The following is a 25,017-nucleotide window of genomic DNA, read 5'->3' on the forward strand; positions in this document are numbered from 1 at the left end:
CTACTATTACTACTACTACTACTACTACTACCACTAGTATTACTACTGCAATACCCAACTACTACTACCACTACTTACTACTACTACTACTTTTACTCTTACTACTACTACTACTACTACTTATATACTACTGCTAGTATACTACTGCAACTTCTACCCCATTACTACTACTACTACTTCTACTACTACCACTACTACAGTTTGGTAACAAACTGTTTGAATTTTCCTAACCGATCTCAGAGTTTGCCCTTAAATTTATTATTTTTTTAGATTATTGTCTCGCTTCCCTTCCTTGTAGTAGTAACTGGAAGGAAATGTGCATAATGCATGTTAAAGAAGATTAATGACTATTATAATCTTCTCAGGCAAATAGTCATAAATGCATTATCTTTATGACAAAGGCCAAATGAAATAATATGAACTGCGCAAACTTGCGTACGTTTGGACAATGGACTCGCCAAGTATTTACAATTTGATCGAAGTGCTGAATCAGCATAATTATCTTCCTATAAAAGCTCCGTATAGTCGCACTGCGCGTTGTGGCGTGCGCCTGTAATCCAAGCTATGTGGGAGAAGTTACAAATTGATGCAGAGGTTTGAGGTTCGAGACCTGGTCACGTCTTTCGGATGGTGACGTTAACAGTCGGTCTTATCTCTATTGGATATTTGCAAATAATCATGCAAATGTAGATAGACTAAGTTTTGTGAAAATAAGGGAAACAAATAAAAATGTCACAATTTTCAATTTTGCATCCAAACCTATGATTGTTTCATTTGTCTCTCTCTCCCTCTCTCTCTTTTCTTATTTTTTATATTTTTTACTTCAACTCAAATTGTTGTTGGGGTGGAATTGGACTTGAATAGGGAACTCATGTTATTGGAAAACATGACACTAGTGAACTTTCAAGTTCTACTGTGAAGGAATTTTGAACAAAAAAAGTGAAAAGAAAAAGAAATTGCTCTTCGTATGAGATAATGTTAGAATAAAATATCAACCAAAATGAATAGACACATTCTCAAAATATATCGTCATATACACAGGCACACACACACCCTCACAAAAAAAACCCTCCACAGCAGGGGAAATGTTCAAGCTGAACATGACTTTCTGCGATGTCTGGTAATTCCAAAATCTTGCCGCAAACATGCATTCTTAGTCATTAAAAAATCAAAGTTTTCTTTTAACTTGGAAAGCTTATTTTTTTCGACATAATTCAATTCAAAACTTAGAAACAATCTTATACAAGCTATGTCACATTTACCACAGGTCCAATTTACTTTCAGCCCAACGTGACCCCTGGCGCCTTTTTAAAGACTACTACACACCACGTCCCATGACACACCCCCAAACATTGCATTCTCAGTTTCACCTCTGGTATGTAACGCGTCACATCCATGAGAGGGGGCAAGGGGAACCGTAGTAAAGCGATATCCCCGGGTAAAATATCATCGTACACGTTACAAGGTGGTAATGTCACTAAAGGTCGGTCCCTTGCCATTGACATTAATACAATCTTTCTTGGTGTGAAAAGCTCCAATCCCGGCTCCAATCACAGTGAAGGCTGATTTATCTATATTCAGTGAGGGTATTTAAGACATTTCCCATTTCGAACAGACAACTGTTTTGGTTTGTTGCATTTTTTTGTAAAAAGTCAGAAAAAAACAAATCATGCTCATTTTGAATCCTTTTGTAGTGGGCTTTTATTTTGCTTCTACTTGTAAGCTTGCAGAGAGATGTGTATCAGGGGCGGGGGACAGAAGAGCGATTGATTCGAAAAGGGAAGAGAGAACTGAGTCAATATAATATGCAAAATAGAAATTCGGTGTTCACTTTAATGTTTACATTTTATGGCTAACTTACACAGAAGTTAGCATCGTTAGGGAGCCTTCAACCACATCAACAAGAGGATTGCAAAGTAAATTAGAACATGATAGAAATAAGTCCATGATACCAGTCATCAGCATCGCCCTCACAAAATACCAACCCCATTTAGAAAATTGTACATCAGACATTCAAAAGCAAATTTCGCACTTATATCAGGTTAGAGTTTGATAGAGGCTACCCTGGGAATCAACACATGCTTTATTTTTATTTGAGGTGCTATTAAACTTCTTAAAAGTTCTTTGTTTCTGCCAGCGTACTACTGCCACGTCAAACTGAAATCTGCTAATGTGCTTGAAGCTGTCATGTGTTTTTATTTCAAAGTGCTATTCCCCCTCACCCTTGACCAGAGTAGTGCGTAACTTCCATTTCTGGTTTATTTTTTTTATTTTTAAATAACATGAAGTTTACATTCGGAAATAGAAGTACAGGCTATTGACACCATGAACACGCACAAGGCGCGATTCATTCCCACTTATTCTACTAATGGTGCTGAAATAGGTCCATACATTGATGTCTTTAAAAAAGTTTACCATAATTATGTGCCTGGCGCGAGCTTTCTCTTACCAGCAGCGGACATTCCTTTTAAAGCTGTAGAGGAGATTGTCTAAGTATGGATATCATGTATATTACTTCCCAGAATGTCCAAATACTAACAGCATCTGTTACAGCCTGATAATATGAAATAGAGAATAAATACTATAAATAAATGAAAAGATGAATAAAAAAACCCAACTAATCATGCTAAATACACTTTCTGAAACTTTGCTTTGGAATGATAAACACTTGTACACCCAAAATCTTCTCCAGTCGGAAATGATAGTTTGTCCTTTTCCGTGTGCAATATTGTAACAGCGATTGTGTTATCTTGATATTTTGGATTTTTACTAATTGGATATTCATTCGTTTGTTCCATCACCTTCACCAACGGCAATCATCGGGTTACACTTCGTAATTCCGAAGGTTCATTATTCCGAAGGTTCGTAATTCCGAAACACGTAAATTACCTATACCTCGATGTTCATTACTCCAAAAACGTAAAAAGTACCTTCATCCGAACGTTATTTTGTAGCGTTATTCTGAAGGTTCGTTATTCCGAAGGTTCGATAATCCGAAAACGAAATAAGGATAGTTAATCATTTAGTTTTTGGACTAACGAACCTTCGGAATTACGAACCTCATTTCTTTTTCGGATTAACGAGCCTCCGGAATTACAAACCTCACTTCGTTTTCGGACTAACGAACCTTCGGAATATCCGAACCTTCGAAAATGCGAACCTTTGGAATTACTAATGTATGCGCAATCATTGTGCCTGTTTCTCACTGAGTTCCTCTCTGAAGAAAGGAGAAGTGGTTATTTCCACGGTGACCACTAAAAGGTTGTATTATGTCCAGTGAAAAAAAAAATCTGGATCAATTTATTCTACCTTTGGTGTCACCATCACCAAGTTATTGCTTCCTGTTACATTTAACAAGGCGGACGTATCTGACGCCCGGAATTATCTGTCATGCTTAATGGAAAAACACTATCATGCCATGAGTTCTAATGTGACTCCAATCCCGCGTGTGCTCACAAAAACCAGACCTTGGGAACATGCATTAAATTGGCCACTTAACAAAACCAACAGCTTAACTATAATTGACATATTAACCGATAATGAACCGTGGACCAATGGGTTGTGACATGATGGTCATCAGTCAGATATATCGAAGATCGAGTCACAATGATTTGCAAAGTTTTTTGGGGAGTTTGCATTCATTGCGCCAATTGACTGACTGACGCAAGGCGGCGTAAGAAAGATAAAATCCCTTTTGACTTTAATACAAGACATGGATGTTGTGCATTTCTCTTATAGGAGACCACATAAACACAAACCTGATCTCAAGGTCATATGGGTATACCTATACCAACAGCACTTTTGGGAGGGGGCCAGACTAGGCGACCTTTTTCATAATTCTAAACTTATTTTGTGATAGATTTTGACATACTATTCAAGAGATTATTTACCCTTTCTCTTCGCTTAACCTTTTCTTCTTGTCTCCATTTTTTTCTTGATCGTGAGACATTTTTAGGGGGCGGGGCACGGTCCCCAAGTTCCCCAGCTGTGCGCCAGTGCCTAACAGCAATGATGAATAGATTCGAATAATGGAGTGGCTATCTTATTATTATCATTATTATTATTAACATTATTATCATTATTATTACTATTATTATTTTGGACAATGGTGTTGGTTTAGGAAGTATTATTACATTGCTCTTGTAATAATCGTGGTGATTTGGTAAAGAGAATCGGTGCATGATAGTATCATGTGGTAAGAGTCGACGGGGGAGGGGGAGAAATGATGGCGCTCTTCAATTTAAAGACGTGTGCTCTCCCGATTCCTTTGATTTTTTTTTGCAAGTCATCTTCTTATCTACCCATATGTGTTTGCATTAGAATATTCAGGAATGAAATTTTTCATTGGTCATTGCTCATATTTATCCTCGTGAATTGTAATAGGTCGTATATTATGTATACATTTGCATGATTAGGAGGTTTTCATTTAAGGGGATGGTCCGGGCTGAAAATATTTATATCGTAATACAATTAACGAGTAGAATTCACTGAGCAAAATGCCGAAAATTCCATCAAAATCGGATAACAAATTATAAAGTTATTGAAGTTTAAAGTTTAGAAAAAAGTCGTCATGAATATTCATTAGGTGGGCTGTTGATGTCACATCCCCACTTTCCGTTTTCTTATTTTATTTCATAAAATCATATTTTTTTCATTTTTTCACACTTATGTGAAAAATATGTGTCCATTATAATGAAATAAGTCTCAGCAACAAATGGCTAATGCACTAAATCAGTTGGCAATCCAATTTTTCTAGTTCTTGAATGAATGAAAGAAAAAATGAATAAGATTAATTTCGTATAATAAATACAAAAGAATAAGTGGAGTGGAGATGTGACATCATCAGCCCACCTTATGAATATTTACGACGACTGTTTTCACAAATATTGCTAAACTTTAAACTTCAATAACTTTGTTATTTGTTATCCGATTTTGATGAAATTTTCGGCATTTTGCTCAATGACCTCTACTCTATGTATTAAGCTATAAATACTTTCAGCCCGGACCATCCCTTTAAAGACGCAGAACGCTTTACAAGAACATTATACCAATGTATTGCCAAATACCCTTCATGACAATGAGCAACCAAAGAATCTCTGACTTAGTGAATCAAAACAGCATTTTAGTCCTGGACCCTTGGCAAACGACATATTTACAGGTTTGGTCAGCTCCCAACTTTAACGACGAACTGCGGTTCCGGTCTACCAATTTTCGACAAAGACCTCACAGCTTGTCATTGTCATTTGACGGGAATTTTCAATAATTCTTTCTGCGTGTCATGATTATGTCGAACGTAAATCCCCCTCAAACGTGTTATGAAAATTTGATATAGAGAACAATAACACCCGAAATGATATCTATCTACATGTAACTAAAAAGTTTCGATGAGTAAGTGGTATGGGTGGCTCACTGGATCAACTTTTAAGTTGAGCTAGTGACATTATTAAAATTATTTCAATAATTCGTATAGGATAACCGTTTGGAAAGTGGGCAATGATTTCTTTTCATTATGCGTAGAGGACGCTCTTTAAGAAAGGGATTCATGTCAACATTCAGCACAATTTCTTCTTCGGCGTTGCCTTACAATTCCAGTAGTGCATTGAAAAAGTACTTATCACAACTAATGAAAGAACTTTTAATTACGTACATCGAACATGTCGAATCCGAGATAATTATAAAGGGACGTGCTTTCTTAAAATTAATTACTCATTTTGGAGGTTTTTTTGTCTTTAATTTCTTCTTTCATTCCAGAAAGATATACATTTTTTCTGTTTTTTGAAAGTGCATCACCGTAATGGTTTATATTTAACCATTGTAAAAAATCATAGGTAATCAAAAACATATAACGGAAAAATGATAATGGCGGCATAGCTTGGGTCTAGTAGTTGATTAATATTTTTGTTTTCATTTATTTAGGAGAAAATCATTTAAGACAGTCGCATTAATGATGATCCGAGAAATTAATTGATCAGTATGATATGATTGTGTATGACTCATGGAAGAAGTTTGATTTTTCTTCCTGATGAATTAATACTCCTCCGCCCGAAAAACAAAATGGATTAAAACTTTACATCCTGACGATTTAAGTGATGATTCACCATGTTAACTCTCTCATTTGTACTAAAGCACGAGTGATAATAAATCGCGAATCATTACCGAAAGCAAGCTAATGCTGAGACAAATTAAAGGAATAGTCATACATGAAACTCGAAAACAAAAAGGCAATCGGACATTTGATACTTGGTCAAGACAAAATGAAGACAAATATACATTATCAAATTCTTATTTAATTACAAAGCTTCTTTTAATGTTTTGTTATCACGAGTGTCTTAAAATATATTCTTAGCTGAGGGGATAATCGCGAACATGAAACTTGTGATCGCAAAGGTATCATATATGTTCTAGTTATTATATTAAGACCTGTGTTATTAATTAAGATGTTGATAAAGAAAAAAAAAGAATGCAAGAGAAAACCCCCGGCATTTTCAATTGTGCCCTTCTCTTATTAGAAATATACACAAAACGGCAAAATAGTATAAATAGGCAAAGTTTACGACCACAGTACATAATCTGTACTTCAACTGAAGTCGAAGAAACCGATTCTAAATTACAGAATTTCGTTTACTCTAGAGAATAAGTTTTTAAAAATAATATCTGAAGGTAAATTAGGAAAATAATTAAAAAACCATCTATCAGAGACCATTGCAGCACTAAAAGAAATTAAACTTTGTTCACTTCGATTGTATCGAACTGCAAATTTTGCATGTGTATGAACGATGAAGTATGAAAAATTATCATGTTTATTTTTGTTTAAAGTTTACCTTTCCAAAATAATGTCCTTCCCAATTTTCTTTTATTCAGTTAATCTTGTACGTTTAAGGAACTAAGTTCTTGCTTGGTCTTGACCAGTTTGTCTAGTAATGTTAACCTGTCTGTTATTTCTTTTCTCCTTTTGAATATTTTGTAGGAAAAGAAAACTTCATTGAGATGAATAGATCATGGCTCTTCTTGGTCGTCATATTGGCGATGATGGCAGATGTGTTTTCTGCTCCAGGTAAGTAATCATATTTTTGTACGGTTTTAGAACTGAAACAAATCAGAATCAAAATAACAAAATAGCTGCACATAAATTGGGGTAAAAGGAAACGCGGCGCTTGTACTTTGGATGTGCATTATCATTTATCATTCATTTGATATAAAATTTATAACTACGATGTGCCAATACAAAGGAATGGATCACAAATTTCGTGTGAAGCTTTTTACTTGTCTGAATTCTCATTTTTGGATTACCTTGTAGCGGAGAGAACGCGGAGAAGCAGCAGCAGTGAGGAGTCTGATGTAGGGTGCAATTGCGGCGATGGAGGGGACTGCGAAAGCGATTGCGGCGACGGAGGAGATGGCGACTGCGATGGTGGTGATGGTGATTGTGGAGATGGTGGTTGCGATGGTGGTGACTGCGGAGATGGGGGAGATGGTGACTGTGGCGGAGACTGTGATACGGATGGCTGCGATGGTGATGGAGATTGTGGCGACGGTGATGCGGGCTGCGATGGCGGTGATTGCGGGGATGGTGGGGACGGGGATTGCGATGGAGGTTGCGATGGGGGTGACGGAGACTGCGGCGATGGTTGCGGCGATGGAGACAGTTCAAGCTCTTCCAGTAGCAGCAGCGAAGAGGAGAGCGGCGATTGTACAGTTGACTGCGGTACTGATGGTGGGGAGGCTGGCGGCGAAGTCCAAACCGTTTCTGTTCCTGTGCCGATTCCAGTTCCACAAGCGCCAGAAATTCATTACCAAGTAGTTGAAAAGCCAATCTACATTCCGGTGCCTGTCCCTGCTGATGAGGAAGAGGATGATGAGGAAGATGATGGTGATGATGATGAGGGTGATGACGGTGACGAAGGAGGAGATGATGGTGGTGATGATGACGGTGGTGCCGGAGATGATGATGGAGATGATACAGGTGATGATGGTGGTGATGATGACGGTGACGACGATGATGGCAATGACGATGACGATTGCGGTATGAACGGAGATAATGCTGGGTGCGGAGGACTAAACACATCTGGTGGGGAAGGTAAGTTGAATATCTTAAAATATTTTTTTCTCTTAAATATGAAATTATAAAATAATCATTCTGTATCAGTAATAAATTCGCAGTATACCTCGGACGATTATTATTCCTATTTTCATGATGATGGGAATGGTTTCATAATTTTAGACGTATTACCCTTGATCTTTTTTTCTGGCGACTTCTCAGCTCTCATCCCAATATTCTTTCATCTGGCACCAAACACATGAGTAGGGAGTTGCAGAAGTAGATAAATGTTTTTTTTAAAAAGGATATTGCTTTAGCTCCGGAACTCGAACCATGCAACTTGTGTTACATACTCCGACGAAATATATTTTCACGATAACCACTCCTGAGGCCCGTAACACAAAGGTTGATCGTACGATTGATCGTACGCTTGATTTTACGATTGATTGTACATTGTAGTCAATGCAATCAATAGTAGAAATATGTTCTACGATCATTGCTAAGCTTTGTGTTCCGGGCCCCAGCTCTCATGTAATACAATTCGTTTTGAAATAGAAATAAAACCTCTGAATAATTATTGTCTTTCAATCATTCAGGTGTGAATATCTGCCAGACATGTCCATCTTTCATCTCTCGTACTCATTCCGTCTGTGGATCTGACGGTACCACCTACGGAAATCTGTGTGAGCTAAGAGAGTCGGCATGCAGGAGAAACGACAAAAACCTTAAGGTTGTCAGCGAGGGTAAATGCAATGGTAAATATAATCAAGTTAAAAAAAGTCGAATCTGTAATGATCTATGCAAAGTAGTGTAAAAATGTATAAAATATTGTTTCCAAATACTGAGTAAGTACATTTTTTTTGGCAAGTCCCCAAGCTGACAAGCTCCCCCCCCAAAAAAAAAATCGCACAAGGGAGTTTGGTGTTCCCACTCCTTGCTCGCACATGGGAAACGTAACGTTATTGAGGGACAATAATTGGAGTATAGGGAAGGAAGTTTATGAATAATTGTTATGGAGAGAACATTGGTGTAATAGATTGCATAATTCTGTTCATTTGAATGATGCTTTAATGATATTTTATAACCATTTTTATTTCTCATTATTTACAGGCAGTCTTGTAGAGCGCACCCACTGAACGTTGCACCATGATGGCTCCAAATATCAAGACATATCTATCGATCTGGTCGTTTAATGGATGGAAGGAGTGATATTTATTTGTTTATTTATAAATTTATTTATAGCTTGTTAGACTTTACAGACGCACCATTCCAATAAATAACTAATCAAAACAAATCCTTGACAAATAAACCAACATATCTGTATAATTTTAACTCGATTATATTCTTTGATAGTGATTCGAATTGATTATCTGTCCTTTTCTACGACAAGCTCTAACAAAATATTTAGCATTATTTGATTGTTTTTTATATCTACCTCCATCATGTCCATGCAATTTGTTTGTACGTAATTTCTGACAAAACGATATCTTCTGTAACATAGTAATCGCTTATTTTGGTGATCAATTATTCATCAATGTATTTATTTATTGAATCTTATTGTTCTTTTGAAAAATAAAAATCAATTCATACATCACATTATTGCTTCTTGATGGTTTGCATTATTATGCCATTCGTTTTCTTAAAAATATTGTCAGGTCAAAATCAAAAGAAAACAAAATGCGTGTGTGTGTGTGTGGAGGGTTGGTTGGTGAGTGTGTGTAAGAGCGAGAGAAACACAGAGTGAATGAAATGAGGATGGAGAAAGAAAGACAAAAGGAGAGAGAGAGAGAGGGAGAGGGAGAGAGGGAGAGAGAGAAGGGGAGAGATGGGAAGACATAACTTAGAACTGATGAGCGTTTCATGAAAGTCAATTTTTATCCGACAGTTACCATAGTAACAGTGCCTCCCAGCCAATCTGTATCTAGGAAAGATGGCAGATCTTACAGCTTGTCAGACAAAAATGTTGATGTAAGACAGAGATTGTGAGAGGGAAGTTTTTTTATCTGTTACTATTAACTGAATGGCGTCACGTACATGAAGGCAAATCACCTCACAATATATCTCCAGAGTTATTATAGCATCAAATCACATCCCCCAAATCTCATTTTTCTATCATTTTTTGTTTCATTATCGACAAGACCACAATAGTGTATCAGGTAGTTTATCGCTGAACCCTCAAAACCGGGGGCCGTTTCATAAAGCTGTTCGTAAGTTAAGAGCGACTTTAAGAACGACTGGTATCCTTTCTTATGCGCTAAAACATCGCCTATGGTGTATACCATTTACCAAAAGAAAGGATCACCAGTCGTTCTTAAAGTCGTTCTTATCTTACGAACAGCTTTATGAAACACCCACCAGGGCCAAGGAAAAAGCCAATCAATTAAAGTCATTGAAGAGTATCGTAGAAATTTATTTCGGTTTTCGTTGAATATGAAAGATGGTGATGGGAGCAATGAGGACACTTTGGGGAATGAGCAAAACCGCGGGAAAATTTTCCACATTGAGACGCCAATAATTACTGTGAAAGACAGCAGATCATCCTAAGATTCGGAACTGACGACAAATGTGCGACTTATTCACATTCCAGAACAACAGTGCTGTTTTGCTTATTCAGCGATTTTCGACAAAGGCTACTTTGTCATGAAGGGCTTATGACAATAGATTTTCATCGTTCCAGAAAGTGTCTGCGAAGTGATTTGTGAAAACTCCCCACTAAAAAATGCTGACAAGAAAATACTAATCATTTACTAAATGCAAGCAAAAGGCTAAGGTGACTTGAGGCATTTTTACGGAGTTTGACAAGGTTTGTTTAGACTGAGATGCCATGAAAGAATATCTCAAATTGAATAGTCGCGAGGGAAATGAAGAGAAGATTTGAAAATGGGGGGAAAACATGCACTTTCGTAAAAAAAGATCAACGGCTTTTGTAAAAGGTTGTAAAAAAATATCGGCGAGGAAGTATAGACAACATCGACCTCGAAATGCTTCAACAGACCCTAAAGTTGCACTGGAAAAGTGGTCTAAAACAAATGTCAATAATTGATTCTTCTAAAGCTCTTACCATTTTTGCAAAACAGATCATAGTCCCCCAAAAAGCTAATCTGTTGTGCCGCCTCCTACAAATTTCGATTCACAAAGTACTTTCCTAAAAATGGTAGACTCCATCTTTCATCCCAGACCACAGGACAGAAAACAAAGCAAACCTATTACTAAGGTCAAGTTCAAGACTTCTTGACAGTATGCTCTGGGCGATCAGATGACAGTCGAAAAAATTGAGCCATCATTATCTAATGGGCAAGTCCACCCAAACCAAAAGTTAATTTGAATAAAAAGAGAAAAGTCCAACAAGCATTGCCCTGAATTTCATCAAAATCAGATGTAAAACATTGTAAGATGAGGAAGTTTAATCAAAGCTTTGCAAATGACGGGAAAATGACATGACACACTGATTATTTCTTTGTATTTCGGTACATGTATATAAAATATTTTAATTTCATCCTCTTGTCAATGTGAAACAAATTTTCATTTCCTTCTCCATGGGCGGAAATCCCAGGGGGGGCTACTCAAAATAGTAGCGGGGGGGGGGGGACACAATATCAAATGTCCCCCTACTATCTGTGGTCTTGTATGATGGTAAGAAATACATCACTCAAAATCGAAATAAAACATCTATTTTAAAACGAGATTACCTTACTTTTTGTCCCCCCTACCTTTTGGGAGAGATTTCCGCCCAGCCATTCTCAACAATTAGAATTCAGACAAGTTAGTCATTGTCAATTCTTTTAGAATTGAAATAGTGTACAATAAAAAAAAATAATAAAAAAAAAACGTTTGAGCGAGGGACACCATCGGCTCTCTCATATCACTGAGTTGTGCATATAACTGTTTTGTGAAATATGAGTGAAACTTGAAATGTCATAACTTTCTAATTTTACATCCAATTTTGATGCAATTTTCAGCATTATGCTTGTTTGATTTTTCTCTTTTGATTCAAAGAAACATTTTCTGGGGTGGACGTGACCATTAAAGCCCTGGTGCTGTCAGGATTGTATGCCTCGAAACCGAATATTGCATTCTCGGCCTCGAAGCCTGATGTCTCGGTCTCGGCCTCGCCCTCGGAGCACTGATCTCCCAGTGCCTCGGAGGCTTGTGTCTCGATGTCTCGGCTCGAGACCTGAGCGAGGCAACAACAAAATACAGTCACTTTACAGCGCGCGCTGCGTCATTTTTTTTTCTTTACCATGTCATGTGTGCAACTACTACGTCTTTTTCTGTAATACATATGCTCCAAAATGGTATGGGAAAAAGCCGGATCAAAGTCGAATCAAATCAAATCATTCATTTCCACAATAATATAAAAAAGAAAACATTACCACACACAGTTGAAAATGAAAATGAACCAAGTAGGAAAGCAATCATAGTATAAAGAAATGCACATTGTTGTGGGGGAGCAAAAAAGGAGAGAGAGAGAGACAATAAGTCTTAAAATCAGGCACCCAACATAAAATTGATGGAGTTGCATGTACCCAGGGGTCCATAATCACTATTATTTATTATTTCCTTTGGAGCTTAAGAAAATATCCTTCCTGATATGACTATCACAACAGCTCCATCAACGATATAAAACATAAAAAATTAATAGAGACAATCATTCATAAAATTACCTTGAGACTTCTTTATTACGCAAAAGCGCCCTCATGCGCTGACAAGAATCGCACATGTACATGACATACCTCCCCCTTTAAAAGAAGAAATTTATAGCAATTTAATAACTTTCTTTCATTGAAATGAGCATGTTGAAATAGCATAACATTATGACACTCAGAAGAACGAGGAATATGACAAAAAATCCATTTAAGTGTATAGTCAATACGCAGCATCATAAAACCTTTAGAAGAAAATATGCAGAAAACTTCAGTCAATAACAAGCTGTTTTACCTTAGGAATTCTAATGTCACATGAAAAAGAAAATACAAAATACAACAAGGAATACTTTTTGTCTTTTTATATACATATACATATATATCCTCTCCATAGCAACATGAGCTATTTAATCATAAAAAATAAAATTAAGCCTTTAAATGCAAGAACTTTGATCCAGCTTCAAATTTAAAAATGCAGAACCTGAAAAGAGAGAAAATATAAATGAAGAGAGTAGGAGTTAGAATACATTAACTTGTTAGAACAAAATTAATTGTTCCATGTTATTTATAAAACGATTTGTCATTAAAAGTAAGATAGTTGTTAATAACTTGTTATAGACATTCATTTCAAAACATTGCTTGACCACCTGGATGTTGGAGTAAAAAGAAGATCACTTTTTCTTTTTAGATTATCATTATTGTTATTTTTTGTATGAAGTGAATATTAGTTAACGATCGGTTTGCAGCTTTCCGGGTTTTTTTTATTGTTTTATTTGCTGTTTCTAATGAGGTTATTCGGGAATTGATGTTAGATTGCCTAAACTCTAGAAAGTGCATCCGCGATAACATTGTCATTTCCCTTGATATGAGTCACGTTCAGCCCATAATGATAAGGCTGAAGAAAAAGACTCCACCGGAACAATCTCTGGTTCTTGTTCCTAAACCTTTCGAGGAAGTTTAGTGGATTGTGATCCGTGAAAACGGTTACATCACGGCAGCTACTCATATACACATCAAAGTGTTGAACTTCCAGCATCATACTTAGGCACCCCTTCTCTCGCTTGTCTAGTATTATCGAGTATCTTTGCTGTTGTACATCAAGCTTCTTCGAAAAGTAGCTCACAGGTTTCATGAAACCCTCTTCATCCAACTGAAGGAGAACTGCACCAACTCCTACCTCACTGGGGGCTTGTCCGGGAGTCGAACCTGGGACGCTGACAAGAATCGCACATGTACATGACACGATCTTAAACAGCACAAAGGGAACTCTGTAACCGAAAATAATGTTAAAGTCGACAATCAGATTTTGGTCTGTGCTACACATATCTGTCACTATAAGCGCGTTGCTGAAGATAGCTAAAAATATTTGACTCCGCAGGAAGAGCAACTGTCTACAAAGATAACTAAAACAAAATAATAGTATTATGAAATATGGATGCCTCTCTTTAGTGAATCCACAAAAATATTGATTTTAATCAAGCAGAAGACCCTCCGAACCGTTGGAATACATACTGAAACAGATCCTTGTGTCATACTAGACTCCAACGATAATGCCATTTTGTCCAGGAAATTTAAAAGTCCTGGTAACTGTATAAGTACCAAGGTATTCTATCCTTTTAAAGACAGGTAAAAAATCATACATTAAGATTTACATGATTTTTTTTTTATTTACTGAGCATTGCGAATCATTCAGTGTTATTTTTGGTTGGCATACATTTATCAGGTGAAAGGTAAATTGTGATATTGGTTTATTTCATTTTTTTTAATTTCACTATTTGCTTTCCGCAATATTGCATTCCATTGGCCGGAAAGAACTTCTAATTCTCAAAAAATAATATTATATGAGAAGTCTTGCGGAGTGAGCTTCGTTTTGATGCATGTCTTTAGTGAAGAAAACACAATGAAGAAACATCCCCTTTCGAATGAAGGAACTGCCAAATTACGACGACTATAAACCCGCTTTATATGGATAATAAAAAATTAACGATTAGATTTGACCTGCTTTATTCATGTATCTTAAGAAGAAAATACGAATATGACCATAAGTAATCCCATTTTATTGATAAAAATTTGAAACTACTTACTACGCGAAAAGGAAACGATGATTCATTGCCCGTGTTCTATGTCATTATCAAGACTTTGTAATCGTTATTAATAAAGCCAAAATACTGATAAAAAGAGGTAACAACTATTGAATATGTTTTAAGTTATGATTTTAAAGTATAGAATGGTAATAAGAAACAAGCATGAAGATATATGCAAAGCTTAAATTACTCTCCAATGTGCAGTGATAAACTTATCCAACGTAAACATTACCCATGGATTATCCATGATGAGAATAAATGGGTATATACTTTTAATCGCCAAATATTTCCTTTTTGTTCAAGACAAATTGACCAATTCTATTTCGTATGTTGGACATTATTGTTTAAAAAGTATAAATGCCAGTAGAATCATTGTCACTGAGCAATATCTGACATTCGAGCAATCTGACAGGAGAAGAGTTCCATCAAGGGTTCCATGATCGTCGACAATTCTAAGAAAAGGTAAAGGACGTGTTTACGAAATAAATCATTATTCTAATAATTTCGGAGAGCGTGACAATAACATTGATAAAAGGTTTTTTTGTCATGTAACCCAAAATATTTGCGAAGAATGATGAACTTTTGTTTGAAACTATCATTTTATTCTTAACTGTCATTTTTTGTTAATAGTCTTGCGCCTGGTACTCGTCCCTTGAGGAAAAAATGTTATTAAATTTTTAGGACAAATTTATCCAGAAGATATGTCCAAGCTCCCAAATTCTATAGCTCTCGCGATTCATGGTGTGTGATGAGATTCTGTGCACCATCTTTAAATCTATACACAAGTAATGGTACCAACTATTACAAATCGGGTTTAACCTTGTTTTTCGTAATTTTTTTTTTTACTTTTATTAAAACCTTTAAATGTAAGTCTCTAGGTTGTACCTCATCGAAGCCATTATGTATTTGTTTAATTCTTTTGTCAATTGTAAATTTGTTTTATTCGAACGATGTAATCATTGACCTTGCTATGAATGGAAAATATAATTGTTTTCATTGTTTACAACGGTATGTTTTGAAGATGAAAATCCGGATAATAGTGATTGTTAAAACATTGCAATCATTCATTATAAACTACGCATGGATATGCTATATGTATCTACTAGTGTTTTGATGATTATGATGTGTGAATGAACATTAACAGAATTTGTCAACACCCATTTATCTTCACTGAACACTAACAGATGTCGCAGAAAATGAGCAGATCGTGGCTTTTCATCGCCGTCATTTTAATGATGGCGGTATTTGCGTTTTCAGCACCAGGTTGGTAAACCGCATCCAAAAATACTGAAGATTTATTTTGATAATGACATTAAACTACTTTCCCCTTGTATATACATGTATGTAATTGATATACGGTTTGTGATGTATCAGTACAAGTCCCTTTGTCACAGGTGAAATTTCTTTATTGCACTCCACACATTTTACATCATGAAGTGATATTAGCATAAGTTTGCCAAAACGAGAAATTGCTCAAGAATAAATTAGATATCGTATATCAAATGTATATACATGTTATTCTCTTCTTCTGCAACCTTTTCATCCAATTTGAGTTAGGTAGAAATAAAAATGGTAAGCATAAAACATAGAAAGTACTGTCGAACATGTTAAGTGGTTATAATTATTGCAAATCAATGTGAATACATTTATCTGATCCCATTGAAAAAAATAGTATTAGTTCCTATATGTTATCTTAAGTTCCGTGCGATTGTCCTTGTTATGAAATTGCAGCTGAAAGAACTCGAAGAAGTAGTAGTAGCAGCAGCAGCAGCGAGGAGTCAGATGGGTGCGATGGTTGTGACGGAGGAGACTGCGATTGCGGGGATGGTGGTGATGGTGATTGCGATGGTGACGGTGGCGATTGTGGTGATGGTGGGTGCGATTGCGCGGATGGAGGCGATGGCGGTGATGGCGGAGACGGTGGTGATGGTGGAGATGATGATGATGGTGGCGATGGGGAATGTGGTGGGGATTGCGGTGGCGATGGGGGAGATGGGGGATGTGATGGTGGAGATTGTGGCGATGGCGGAGATGGTGACGGTGGCGATGGTGACGTTGGTTGTGATGGAGGCGACGGCGGTGATTGCGGGGATGGTGACGGCGATGGGGGTGACGGTGGATGCGATGGCGGTGATGGCGGCGATTGCGGCGATGGTGGAGATGGTGACTGCGAGTGCGATGGAGGCGACGGCGATTGCGGTGATTGTGAGGATGGAGACAGCTCTGAATCAGACTCTGACTCCGACTCTGATTCATCCAGCGAAGAAGACGAAGGAGACTGCGATGGACCTGACGGAGGGCATTGTGGCGGTGATGGTGGTGCGGAGGTACAAGCCATAGCTCAAGCCCCAGAAATCCACTACGAAGTGGTCGAGAAACCAGTTTACATTCCCGTCCCCGTCCCAGCAGATGATGACGACGACGATGATGATGATGAAGGTGGTGACGACGGAGGCGATGAAGAGGAAGGTGATGGTGGTGATGGAGATGGTGATGACGATGGTGGCGATGATGATGACGGTGGTGATGACGATGACGGTGGTGATGGAGGTGACTGTGGTATCGATGGTGGTGGTGCTGGTTGTGGAGGACTCAATGAAATTTCAATTGACGGAAAACAAGGACAAGGTACGTCTAACAATACAAAGGCTGCAAGTCTTTAAAAAAATACATTCACTTCATTATCATCCTTCATATCGTCAACACCGAATGTCTGCTGGTATGTTTTATCGTTGATGACATGATTAAAATAGTAAAAAAGGAGTTGAGAATCGATACACTTAGTTATTTTTATCTAACTGAATTCAACCGATCACTAGTATTATCATACTTTTTCTGACAGTCCAAATATATTTTAGAATTTGAAATGGGACGACGAAGAACAAAGAGAAAGACAAAATATTGAAGTGAAGGTGAAGAAAGAGACGATATTTGAGAGGTATTAGATCATTACCAAGCTTGTATGTATTCTTACACTTTTCTTTTCAGACATCCTGGTAGGTGGAAAAATTGGTTTGAGTTGTTCCCCATGCCCTGCCTTCATCTCGAGAACTCATTCGGTCTGTGGGTCTGATGGTACCACCTACAGCAATCTGTGTGAGCTCAGGGAATCGGCATGCAGAAGAGGAGACAACAGTCTGAAGGTAGCAGGTGAAGGGAGTTGTATCAACAAGCATGGTGAGTACAAACATCATTATCATCGTTGTCTGATCTTGCTTGATGCTCCTCCACCTCCTCATGATGATGAAGATGTCGATTATCATCTTCATCAACATCCCCCTCATCCACATTGCCATTATTATCATTGTTTATAATTATTATTATCATCATCATCATGATCACCATCATGATCATGATCATCATCATCATCATCATCATTACCACCACCATTATCACCATCATCATCACCATCATCATCATCATCGTCGTCCTCTTCCTTTTCCTCTTCCACCCCAATCATTCTCATCATCTTCATCCTCACCCTCCTAATCCTAATCTTCGGTACCATCATGATCACCTTATCCTCTGCATCTTTTACATCCTCTTCCTATTCACCAACCTCATCCTCATAATCCTAATCCATCATTATCATCCCCACCGTTCTTATCATGATTCTAATCATCATTATCACCATCATCATCATCCTCATCATCCTCATCATCATCCTCATCCTCCTCATCATTATGTTGGTCCTAATCCTCATCATAGTAATCATCATGTTCCATTTCCATATTATCTTCAATGTCGTCTCGCTTCTTTGCCACTGCTCCCCCCCTTATCATTCAAGGAAAGGATGTTATACGTGTAGGTAGTTCCTTCTCTATATGTGCGCATCTAATGCCTTTGTATCTGGTTCACCATGTCATATTCTCTTATTACTTTCTCATTTTTCTTACATCAGGAACCCTTATCTTGCGGCCACCAGGATTTTGAGAGATTCGAAGAGCACATTATCAAGAGGATTTAAAGAGTTCTCATACCATCAAGAAAAGCAATAGCTACAGTGAATATTAAAATAATCGATTTCATTCCGTCACCAGCCGGTTCTTAATTGTTTGACAGGCAAGTTAGCACATACATACCAAAACAAATGCATACAGAATAATAACTCGTCATCATGAACTTAAAGGGGAAGTTCAACCCTGAAGAAAACTTTGTTTAAAAATAGTAGAAAAATAGTAAAAAATATTGGTGAAGGTTTGAGGAAAATCTTTTAAAGAGTAAGAAAGTTATTAGAGTTCAAGGTTTTGGATTTGTGACGTCATAAACGAGCAGCTGCCCCATGTGTTATGTAATATAAAATGCATGAATTTCAAATTTTGTATGGTTCCTGATGACTTAATTTTGTTTTCTATGCATGATCAGGTGTGAAATGATTTGTCTATTGATATACAAAAGGTACAGTGAAAACAATTTTCAATTTCTGAGAAAATGACATTTCATTGATTTTTTACCATTCGCTATGTATGAATACTACTCGCATATGACGTCACAAATCAAATAATTGATATTCTAATAACTTTTTTATTATTTGATGAATTTTCCTCAAATCTTTGGCAATACTTTTAATTATTTTTTTTCTGCTATTTTTAATATAACATTTTTGTCAGGGTGAACTTCCCCTTTAATCATGAATAAATCACAATTTCCTCTGTAGGAACTCTTCGAAGGATAGTGTCTGTATACAGTATACGGTAATTATTATGTGCCCATTTCCTTAATAACTCTTCAAATTGAAAAATGTCAATTAATTCCTTATCTATTACTAAACAAGTACCTTTTCATTTATTTATTGATATCTTACCCATTTTGAATTTCACAGTTGTGAATTGGCTCAGAGCTTGTCATAAAATATTCTATCAAGCTATATACATAGAATATTTTCCACATGTGCATATTTTACGGGTTTTCTTTTCGACAAACGTTACATGGACGACGAGTAGATGTTATTTATTTCATCTGTTCATGTATGAACTGCAGATGAATTTAATTTCAGTTTGAAAATGTCTCCCTCTGTCAATTCCTAAACTTTGACAATCATGATCTTTCCAGTAAAAAAAAATACTGCAATCATGTAAAAGATCGGTGATATTCGAGGATATTTTTTTAAACTTCTTATCAGAGCTTGTGACGCGATTATTTCTGTTAACATTTCTGTTAAGTTATTTACGTTTTTTGGTAAAGAGGGAAAAATGAAGATATAAATGATGTCTGTGTTATTTATTGATATATTATTGTAGTGGTAAATTTATATGAAATAAATGTTTCAAAATCAAAGATCCTGGATCCAGAGTCATTTATTTCTATTTAAGTTTAAGTTTTCGAATGGAAATGAAAGTGTGAGAAAGAAAGAGAGAATTATGGAGCAACACACACACACACCCACAGAGTGTGAAAGAGAGCAGGAGAGAAAGAGATAGAGAGAGAAGTGGGATATACACGTTTTGTTCTTTTTGTGATGTATAGAAAATTAAGAATAACTTACGACCACTGTGATCACAGTGATAGAAAAAAAAAATCAAAAAAAGGGCGGAAATGAAAGAAATGTGGAGAACAAAGACAAGAAAGAGAGAAAGAGATAAAAGAAAAAAAAACAAGATGTAGAAAATAACCAAAGATGGGAGAATAGTGAAAGCTTCATTTATCTTATTGTAATCAGTATTCAATGACTAAGAGTAGAATAGTCTATTAAACGTATCACGAGGCACCCATTTGTGGTATCCTGGTATCTATATAGAAGGTCTTTTGTCGCAATTTGATATATTTAACAGTGTATGAAATATTTTCAGGGCTATAATTGCACTCTTGCATACTCTTTATAAATAGGCATTTGTTAATTGTATTGAAAGTTTATCTTTCGCAAATCGATATAATTCCATTATTGTCATCCTAAATCAAACATAAACCTGCAAATTGTAAAATTTCTTTTTCATTTTAGATTTACTTGCTAACTGAAAGTAGGTTAAAGATGACTTCATTTAGTCTGTATAATCTGAATTTGTAATACATTCCTTCGCGTTGCTCTGTTCAAGGTGAATTATATTGTTTCCGGAAATTAAATTGCACATACAGTACGTACAGACCGTCTATCTATAAAATCAGTCCTAATTAGCCACTCCCATGCATGGGGATCATATTCCTTGTAATTTCCTGAAAATATTCAAGATAAAGACAAAAACGTCTGTGGCATATACATGCAGTATAGCAGTAATGCTTGGCAATAACAATACACATCGTGTTTCAATGTGTTTGTCTTTTATGAATAAAGAAGCAAGATAATGGACACTCCCACACAAGTAATTCATCCGCGCGCACTGCATTTCGGACAGGCGTGTGCAAAAATCATGTGAAATTTATTATGTGAAATCATTCATTATGATTAAATGATTTTTATATCCGTACTCTTTCATAAATGTCCCTTTGAGGGAAAGATCCCAAGCATCTGTTCATCTGCGAACACCTACATTGGGGGAAGTGAAATGCCAATGAAGAAAAAAAAAAATTGGCGCGCGAAGCGCGTGATGGAATAAAGAAAAGTAAGGTCCTATCTACCTTAGTTTCTTTACAATCATTCTACCTCCTCCTCCTTCTTCTACTCCGCTTCCTGGGGACGAAAACACACCATGTCCACATTAAAACTGTTTTTTTTTTAATTGACAGTGTTACTGATTGAAGTTCTCAGTTTTATTGCCTCGATGCCTCTCAGAAGAAGAAAACCGATATGCATGGAGAGGTTATATTCCTATGATTTGTTTAAAATATTTATGAACTAACAAGTGAGTTGTGAAATGGACTGATTAGTCGTACCATCTTTTCTTCAACCCTGGACCTACTACAACTTACACATATTTTGCTTCCATCACTTTGTGTTGAAGAGGGTGTGGAATGGATTGGGCAGCGATAATTAGGAATACAGAAAGACGAGAAAGATAGAGTGGAAGAGAGAAAGAGGGTGGGACAGAGAAGGAGAGAGAGGGGGGGGGGGGGAGGAGATGGAAAGGACATTGGGGTGGAGGGTTAGGGCAGAGAAAAAGAGAAGGAGGCTGGGGGTATGTAGACTGCAAGCACGGAATGAATTTGACACTTTGAAAAAGAATACCATGTCAAGGGAGGAGACTAGACCCCAAAACCTATGTGCGCGTGTCGAATGATTTTGTAGAAGCAACCACCATGACCACTGTCCATGAGTCAATGTAGTCTCACTACTTCAGACTCTGCATTTTACAGAACGCGAAACCAAATGTCAGTGCCTGCAGACTAGGAGATATGCACGAGAGGACTGATATGTAGTATGCAGGCGCATACGTTATTCCGAAGGTTCGTATTTCCGAAGGTTCGTAATTCCGAAGGTTCGTTAGTCCGAAAACGAAATGAGGTTCGTCATTCCGAAGGTTCGTTTGTCCGAAAACAAAGTGAGGTTCGTGGTTCGTAATTCCGAAGGTTCGTTAAGCCGAAAACGAAATGAGGTTCGTAATTCCTAAGGTTCGTTAGTCCGAAAACGTAATGATTAACGAACCTTATTTCGTTTTCGGACTAACGAACCTTCGGAACAACGAACCTTATTTCGTTTTCGGACTAACGAACCTTCGGAACATCGAACCTTATTTCGTTTTCGGATTATCGAACATCGAGGTATAGGCAATTTACGTGTTTCGGAATTACGAACCTTCGGAATAAAGAACCTTTGGAATTACGAACCTTCGGAATTACGAGGTGTAACCGTTTGCAGGGATAGACCATAATATAATTTTCATCATCAAGTGGGTTTTGGGGCCGATTTTGGTAGGACAGTCTAGGACAATACTTACTTGTGTCTGAGTGCTCTTCAATGAGCACATAGTTCCGAAATCTAAACCACCTTTCGAAAAAGAGACTTTTTTGTGCCTGTAATCTAGGTCGGGTAGGGGAGAGGGTCTACAGCAAGACTACAATCTTTTGCTCTCTATGACACACAAGAATCATGATACTAACCAAAATACTTAATTTTATCAAGAAAAGAAAGGTCAAGAAAGAACAAAAAAAGTGAAATTTGAAGTGAAAAGGCCATAACTACACCCCTTTTCACACTGTATCCAAATATCAATCAAAGCTACAGCAATTTTGACATTATTTCATTAATTTAACTGTTTATCGCTTCTCATCACGAGAATGTATAGTCCGACATCCTGTCGTAGAAAAAAGAGTAATTAATTAATTTACTGAACTGACTTAATTGAGCTGACCTGGGTGTACGAGTGGTCATGATTAATCCAAGCGGATATAACGATTAAGATTAAGACAAGAATATTTATTTGTGGCCTATAATATGCATCAATAAGCAAATTGATATTATAGTGTCTTACATCGAGACACACCAATCAATTTCTAATTAAATTGTTATTTCCTTTGAAGAGAAGTGTCCCATACCATCATTTAAAGAAAGTGATAATATATCTCCTTTATATTGATCAATGAATTGATTGCATAAGAATTCGCATTGTTGAGAAGTTGAAAATGAAAAGAGAAAGTAATGTTCTCTGGGGAAAGAGTATAAATAGAGGCAGATGGTACTTCAAATTCATCAGTCGAGTTGTACTCATACGACAACAAAGGACTAGAGAGAAAAAAAAATCCTAGACTTCCAGAGTGAAGAAAGTAAGTTTTTTTTTCGGAATTTCATTATTTTCATTGTAATTTCCCATACCTAAATCTACCGAAAACGTCACGTGGTGAAATTTCCATATTGAGATTAACCTAGTACTACTCTTTCCAATACTATTGTATGAATATTAAATGACATAACCATGATTACAGCATTACATGGATATATAATTACATTGTCGATCATTAGAGGCTACTTGTAATATTTTGCAATATTCTCTAAAATGTTTAATTCAAATCAATCATAAATGCATTTGATTTAATATTCTTCTTTCATAATTTCTCACTTTCAGATCAACAACAGGCGCCATGGGCCGATTGGGGCTATTTATAGCCGCCGTGCTGTGTTTGGTAGCAATAGCAGCCTCAGTACCTCGTAAGTACAATATTCGTCCGTACAATACTTTATTAATTTTTTTTTCAAAATAGAACTAATCTAACGGACATCATGGACAACATCTTTTAAATAAAACTCAGACCGAATGAGAAAACTATCCCCACGGTTACTCTTGACATTTCTCTATCAGTTTTGTGAGGTTTACGGAAAAAATGTAATTCGCAAGAAGGTAATTCTGATTTGTTGACATGGTTGACGGCAATTTATAATCAATCAGAGTTGGCAAACGATATATTATGATTTATGATAATGCTATTATTGAAAAAGCTGAATGGCAAATGGAATGTAATGCCATGAATATGGTATGGAATAAATAATGCTAAGTTGTGCGCATATGTGGCGTAAATCGATATAATCAACCCCTGTAAATGCAGGACACGACTTTGAAATTAAATTAAACTTTCTCTTCTTGACTAATTTAAAGGTGAACGTTATCGCCGAAGCAGTAGCGAGGAAACGGATACGGGAGGAGACGGCGGAGGCGACTGCGGTGGAGATTGTGGCGGAGACGGAGGTGGAGACGGTGGCTGTGATGGTGGTTGTGACGGAGGAGATGGTGGTGATGGTGGTTGCGATGGTGGTGGTGGTGACTGCGGTGATGGAGGGGATGGTGGAGATGGCGATTGCGGTGGAGACTGTGGCGGAGACGGAGGAGGAGACGGAGGTTGCGAAGGCGGGAGCTGTGGAGATGCTGGCGATGGTGGATGTGATGGCGGCGATGGTGGCGACTGCGGGGATGGTGGTGGTGATGGTGGTTGTGACGGTGGATGCGATGGTGGTGGAGATGGTGGATGCGATGGCGGTGATGGTGGTGATGGAGGAGATTGTGGAGATGGTGGAGGCTCAGGGGGCTCCGGAGACAGCAGCAGTAGTAGCAGTAGTAGCGAAGAAGACAGTGGTGATGGCGGGGATGGAGGTGATGGTGGCGATGGCGGCGATGGTGGTGACGGAGGTGGAGACGGTGGCGGCGGCGGCGGCGGCGGCGGCGGAGGAGGAGGAGGAGGTGGAGGTGGGGGCGGTGGTGGAGGTGCACAAGCCCAAGCTCCTGAAATCCACTACGAAATTATAGAAATACCGATTCAAATTCCAGCACCAGAAATCGATACCGATGATGATGACGACGATGGAGATGATGATGGCGGTGATGAAGGTGACGGTGGCGATGACGGCGATGGCGGTGATGAAGGTGATGGTGGCGATGATGGCGATGGCGGT

General features: G+C 37.5%; 1 protein-coding gene across 1 annotated transcript; it reads right to left on the reverse strand.

The window, feature by feature from the left end:
* Positions 1–7,286: 7,286 nt before the first annotated feature.
* On the reverse strand, positions 7,287–24,836 carry LOC121412126 (vegetative cell wall protein gp1-like; the record flags this gene model as incomplete). The annotated part of the gene is made up of 6 exons (XM_041605031.1): positions 7,287–7,784; positions 12,093–12,212; positions 13,670–13,895; positions 16,577–17,105; positions 21,599–21,651; positions 24,250–24,836. Coding segments are annotated over 6 exons (2,013 nt in total), but the record flags the coding sequence as incomplete, so codon positions are not given.
* Positions 24,837–25,017: the final 181 nt, after the last annotated feature.

This window comes from Lytechinus variegatus, chromosome 3 (assembly GCF_018143015.1).
Source record: "Lytechinus variegatus isolate NC3 chromosome 3, Lvar_3.0, whole genome shotgun sequence".
Lineage (NCBI taxonomy): Eukaryota > Metazoa > Echinodermata > Echinoidea > Temnopleuroida > Toxopneustidae > Lytechinus > Lytechinus variegatus.